At 35.8% G+C, this 6,482-nt stretch overlaps 1 protein-coding gene across 1 annotated transcript; it reads left to right on the top strand.

Annotated features, from left to right (window-relative positions):
- Positions 1-354: 354 nt before the first annotated feature.
- Positions 355-5,378, top strand: LOC140852089 (uncharacterized). The gene is made up of 4 exons (XM_073244869.1): positions 355-570; positions 1,648-1,823; positions 4,462-4,651; positions 4,789-5,378. The coding sequence occupies exons 1-4, from the start codon at positions 483-485 to the stop codon at positions 5,013-5,015; spliced, it is 681 nt and encodes a 226-aa protein (XP_073100970.1). The 5' UTR covers positions 355-482; the 3' UTR covers positions 5,016-5,378.
- Positions 5,379-6,482: the final 1,104 nt, after the last annotated feature.

Below are 6,482 nucleotides of genomic sequence, written 5' to 3'. Positions count from 1 at the left end.
ATAAAATAGATAAATAAAATAAAATAATTTTTAAAAAATTTATATCTTGTGCATCGCACAGGATTATAAGCTAGTTTTACTTTGATGAAGCAACCGTGGCTATAACGAGCAATGCGTTTTATCATTTTTGATGAAGATAGAGAGAGAATCCCTGACCATTATGATGAATGAAGAAAATTTCAAAGGCAATTACCATTTGTTGTCAGAAAAAAAAAAAAAAAAAGGTAATTACCATTTACCTCCTGCCAAAAAAAACAAAGAAAAAAAAAACACACCTTTTCCCAAATTGAACTCCGTTTCCCCACCCACCCCGGCTCCTTTTACCGGGTTCGGATCTGAATCCTAGACCCTTTTAGAACGCCAGGGTCGTAGCCTTTCCGCCAAGTCACCGGAGGAGAACCCATTCCCCCGCCCTTCTCTCCACCGGCCTCCTGCTCCAAACCTCTCTGCTCTGCGCTCTGGGCGTCACCCACTCGATCGATATGAAGAGGCCGAGATGTGTTCTTCTTCCCGGGATCTCGATTTTTCGTCTCGTCCTCATTTCTTGCGTCTTTCTGTGCTCTATTCCTAGTAAAGCAAACCAATTCTCTTCTTTTTCTTTAAAAAAATGTTATTTGTAAATATTTTGCATGGATTTCCCTCTTATTTAAAGACAGGAAAGAGAATAAATTGACTGCATGCATTTGGAGAAGTCTATCAAATTTTCTTGGGAACAGTTGGGAGATTTCACAGGTTTCTAATTCATATCGTGAGAGAGAGTAAGAAAGGATAGAGGTTGGAAACTGCTAAAATCTAGTTGAATTTTAGATATGATTTGCAGGAGTAACAGAAATAATTAAGAAAATAAGAGTTGGCTGCCAGTTTGGATAATAATGGTAAGAGGACAGGTTTTGTTTAGGATAGGTGTGAAATTATTATCGTTCATCAGATTCTTTATTGTTCATGAGTTTTTTTCTCCTCCGAAAAAAAACTTAAATATGAGCTGGAGGGTGTTTCCTAGGTTTGTTTTTTATGAATTGTTTTTCGTTTTCTTTGTGCTATTGCAATGGTTGATTTTGTCCCCCAATTGCAAATACATTATTTTCAGTTCCTTGAAAATTAATATAGGAATTTGAAGCAATGAGTCAGAAAATGAAGATCAGCTAAAATTTTTTGGAGCATGCTTTTCAGAGTCAAAGCATACGACTATGCATGTTGACCTACAGTGCTTGATTGTTGCATGGGTAGTTTCTTTACCTAGAGAAATTTGTGGCTTACTATATCAACTACAAACATTATGGAAGTTACATCCAATCCAAGAGAGAGAGAGGGGTCATGGAATACTAGGAAACATTTGGATATTGAGTTATAAAGGAATTTGTGGTAGTTGATAGAATAGACGAAATAATTCAGTGCAAATGGAAAAGGATATTTGCTTTTATTTTTTTTTGTTCTTGCCATATGTATCTGTTGATTTATTAAAAGGTTAAAATTTGCAAGCACAATAAAGATTCATGGTTCGTGTGGTTTGATATCTTTCCATAAAATGCTCTCAAGTTGTCAACTTTAATAGTATTGGCTTCTATGATCATGGGTGAAGGTTTTAGAGTTTTCAGATTGGGGCATATCTTTTTGCTTAAAGTTGTCACAGAACTTCTATTTCTGCAGGAGGTTTTTCATCAAAGGCAGTTACACTTGGGTCAATCCAAATTTCTAATACTCATGAATTTCTAGCTGGCAAGCCAACCATTTATTTTTACTGTAGAGGGGAGAAAAAGATAATATTGCCAGATGTGAAGGAGAAACACTTTTTCTACACTTTCAGGGGCAAAGAGTCTTGGCAGGTCTATAATTCTTTCATCACATAGATGACTCAAAATCTATTATGTTGCATGGTTATTTATGTTATGTTCTTATTTGTTGTCCACACTAGTTTCTCTTGGTGTAGAGCGAACAAACTTAGATAAATCATATTAGCACAAAATACATAAGCAACAATCATTCTCCCATCTATTCATTGCTAGTGTTAATAATTGTGCTCACCTTAGGAAATATTATCCTACCATGTCACTGGGTATATACCTGGTTTGGTTTCGAGGGAAGTTTTTACTAAATTTGCAAGCAAGAATTACTTCATATTTGGTCAATTTAAATTTGCAGCAATCAAAGAAAAAATTACTAATATATTGGTCCCCTTGGTGCTCCTATGCTTAAGACTGTTGGAGGCTTGATCTGAGTTATAACCAGAATACACCTTCTTTTGAGTGCTTATAACTAAAGGAGCAATGATTTGGTGATGTGTATAAGGTTGTTGTTTTCTGAATCTACTCATGTCCTCATCTTATAGTGAGCTAGTGTTCTACTGCTATGATAACATTAAACTCAGACTCAAGAATTTCTCTAGAAGTTTGCCAATGGGACTTGGTTCCCGCCATTAATCATAAAATTTTTTTCAAAAAAATCTAAAGTTCATGAGGTTTGTCCTTTTTAAGATGTTAATGACTGAATTCTTTCCTTCCCATTTCTGCATTCATCTTTCATTTCATCTAAAGCTAAATATTGTTCAAACAAAGAATTTTCAAAGATATTAGCTTCAGCAGAGTCAACATGCCCATCTGGCTGTTGTACTTCTGTGGGGAAGAAAGAACCTTGTATTTGTTTTTCCTACTATAAGTTGCAATAGGTTATTGTATGTTGATTCAGTAGCCACAATCATTGTCATGATCCTATTTAAGAGGCTAGAATTCTTATAGAGATGAGATGGGGCCTATAAAAATGTTCATTTGAGCACTTGTTATGGCAGCAAAGAAATTTTTCCCACTTTCCTCCAACTTTGATTGAAAAATGAATTTCTCCTTTAATTCATTATTTAAGAGTAAACTCTGGGTATGTCTTAGTTTTATATAACACTTTGTTCAGTTTCAAAAGTTTACTTTATTTTGTAGCTAATTTTGTCAATTTAGTGTAACATTTTCATGAACAATTGATGCTTTTTATGTTTTTGTTACTGGCATGAAGAATAATTAGAAATCCATCTATGTTTATCTTAGTATGCTTTTAATTAATAACCACAAGACAAAATGACTTATTGTTTAGAGGTTTTAACAATGGTAAACAAATCTGGACAGCCCTCTGGTAACAATGGAGATCTTAAACTTTCAGAAAATTTTCTATTCTTACAAGCATAAAACATCCATAATGTCCTCTCTGTCATCTAAGGACACTTATTTTAAGCAATTAGGTCTGAACCCAATTTCATGGCTGAGCATGGAACTGGAATTTTGGGTGTCTATAGTTTAGAAAGTAGAGTTATTATTGTCGATATTATAATGCAGCATCATGATGTTAGCACTGGCTTAAAGAAAAATATTGGCAAATCACCAATATATCACTTCTGTTCTAAATTGCATATGGATATTGTAATCTGATGAAGGCTGGGCATGCTTCAATGTTTTGCTTAACATCTGACTGGGATCATAGATTTATGATTTCAGTTCCAAATGTATGTGTGGATAATCTTTTAAAAAGGAAATAACTTTGAAATACTTTATCTTTTAATTAGTTCCATCATTATATGAAAGATGCTCTTTGGAAAAGGATAACATCTGGTGAAGATCAAGACATGCTTCTTCACATTCTCTTTGCTATCTCTGACTAATCTTCAGCATTGACAGCAGCTTTTTTTTTTTCTTTTTTTTTTTGGAGAAATAGGAGGGCTAAAATGCCTGCCTACATTTCATTGAAATGATGAAAGGATATACAAGGTTTACATTGAAATTCTGGGGAGGACAATGTGGAACAGATAGTAGATATCTTATTTGTGATTTTGCCTGTCAGTTGGGAAGTTCAGTGGAGCTAGTTACCTCTGACTCAATCAGTAGTTGTCATGGCATCCTGGGTGGTCTTGTCAAAATTTCTGTTATTACTCTCTTTTGATACGCCAGATGCGTGCCATAGCTAGATTGTCCCATTCTTGCTGAATAGAAAGTTGCAAGTCATGTGTCCAAGTCGACCAGAGGGACATGAGTTTGGTTGGTGCAGGCTTGCTAATATTTCAACAAGCAGGAAATGTTGCCAAACTTGGGTCATAAAATTGCAAGATAAGAATAGATGATCATTAGATTCTGGTGCAGACTGACAGCACAAAATTTGAACTTTTGACTTGTTTTAGCTTTGAACTATTGTCTTTCATCAATACTACCATACTGGTGAATGTGAAAGTTCGCCAGCAAGCACTCTCTTAAGCAAAAAATTACCACCTATTGCAGATATTAAGGCACTTCAACAAATTCATAATTCTCTCCTATCCACAAGTCCTAGTAGCAATCAAGGACATTCTTATATCTGTTTTTGCCTGAGACCTCTACTTACTGACAGAGGATACTGCCATCTATCAATGTCTTGGCTTTAAATACAGAGACCTAGCTGCCAAGAAATGTTTGCATTCAGGCAATTCACTATGATATACTATTCTACTTGCAGCCTCTGACAGAGCTTACAGATAATAAGTGCAAGCGCTGTGGTTTGTATGAGATGGACAGTATAAAATCTGATGATGTTTTTGATGAGTGGGAACTGTGTCTTGATGATTTTGTTGATGGCAAATCTATACATTTTAAGGAGGAGGAGTTCAATGCCACATTCATATGCGAGGAGTGTAGAGCTGCTGCTGGTGCAAATCTCTCTCTCTCTCTCTTTCTCTCTCTCTCTCTCTCATGGGTGCGTGCGCGCGTGCACACACACAATGGCTTTGTATCTGCTTTGATGTTTTTGCCCTGACTATGTTGTTGACCATTGTTCCTCTTGTAGATGCTGGTATAACTTCTGGCTCAAAGAGTGTATCTGTTGACAACAAAATGCATGTGGTTCTAGTGATAGTTATCAGTGCATTGGTTTCTGTTATAGCTGCTGCTGGAACTGTTGGTGCATACAGATACTGGCAGAAGAGGAAGAGGGAACAAGAACAGGCTCGATTTCTAAAGCTTTTTGAAGACGGAGATGACATCGAAGATGAACTTGGTCTGGGGCAGATATAACAACACTGTGGCAGAGCTTGATTTTGATTGTCAGTGTACCATACAGAGAGTGTCGTATCAATTTCTGATGGATGTTCAACGGACGTCAGAAAACAGTATCTGGGTCAGATACCAAGGGAGCTTACCGAGTGGACAAGTACTTGTATTCTTGATTCTTTATGCCAGCATAGTTTTGATGGTGTATATTGTTATTGGATCTAACACAGTGAGTGGAACTTCCACATGGTGTTGTATCACTATGAGATGGGGCAGAACATATTCAAATAGACTTGCAAGAGAGAACTTGAGCCTTTGATAAGAATTTCATGGTCTTTTTATGCTTTGCTAAGCAAGAAACGGCAATCAAGTCATTCCTTCCCATCAGCTACAAGGAAATTTGGTCATGTATAATCCTCTTTAAGCTAGTCAAGCTCGCTCTTCTTTTAATATATATATATTATAAATATTTACAGCACGATCATTTTTTGTATATATACATATATATATATATATATACACACACATACATATATACATATATATATATATATATATATATATATATATATATATATATATATATATATATATATATATATATATATTAAAAATATTTACAACACGATCATCTTTTGTGATAATTAGAGTTAAACCATATGCATAAACCTCATGCACGTTTTTGGAGAGCAAAGAATCTCCCAGCATAGTTTTACCCTCCAATGTTTTTTCATGAATAAAGAAATCACTAATTCTGAGCAAATACATCGCAAGAGAGTTGGCACGCATTACAGTAAAAGAGGGAGTTAGTGATCATTTTTTGCCGACATTTTTTGAAAGCGTCGGTAGGTTGCACTGACTGTTGCTCCTAGATTGATTTTGATGATTACAAATCAGATTGAAGGGATTCAAATAATTTTAAAATAAAAAAGTCCTTATGATCTTCAAGGGCAAAATCGTAATTTCACTCAAATCTTGATTTGATAGTATCATTTGGTAGAACAAATGATTTGAAATCTATTGGTGAAAATTTCATTGTGTTTGGACTTATATTTTTGAAGTTATGAAGGTTTGAAGTGCATGAGTCGACTCATGAGTCAACTCATGGCACTGTGAGCTGATTGGCACGCAAAAATTCTCCTTGGCACGCTAGTTTTCTGGCTTGGCACGACCAGTGAGTCGACTCATGAGTCGACCCACAAGGCATGAGTCGACTCATGAGTCGACCCCTGCTAATTTGAGCCAAGAAATTCCAGAAAAGCATTCTCTGGTTTTTGCAACAGAGGTCGACTCATGAGTCGACCCCTGAAGCATGAGTCGACTCATGAGTCGACCCCTGCGACGGGAAATGTCAGCAACGGCTATTTTTTTGCCCGTTTTAATTGCCATTTATGCTTCCTAAAAATCCTCTAACGGCTCTTTATCTGCCTAAATTGTTTTCTCTTGCTTCTAATGCTACAAAATGCTTAATTTGATGAAAGAAATTGTAGA

This window comes from Elaeis guineensis, chromosome 10 (genome assembly GCF_000442705.2).
Source record: "Elaeis guineensis isolate ETL-2024a chromosome 10, EG11, whole genome shotgun sequence".
In the NCBI taxonomy this organism is placed as follows: domain Eukaryota; kingdom Viridiplantae; phylum Streptophyta; class Magnoliopsida; order Arecales; family Arecaceae; genus Elaeis; species Elaeis guineensis.
Note: the sequence above shows the minus strand (reverse complement) of the source record. Positions and strands in the feature narration are given on the sequence as shown.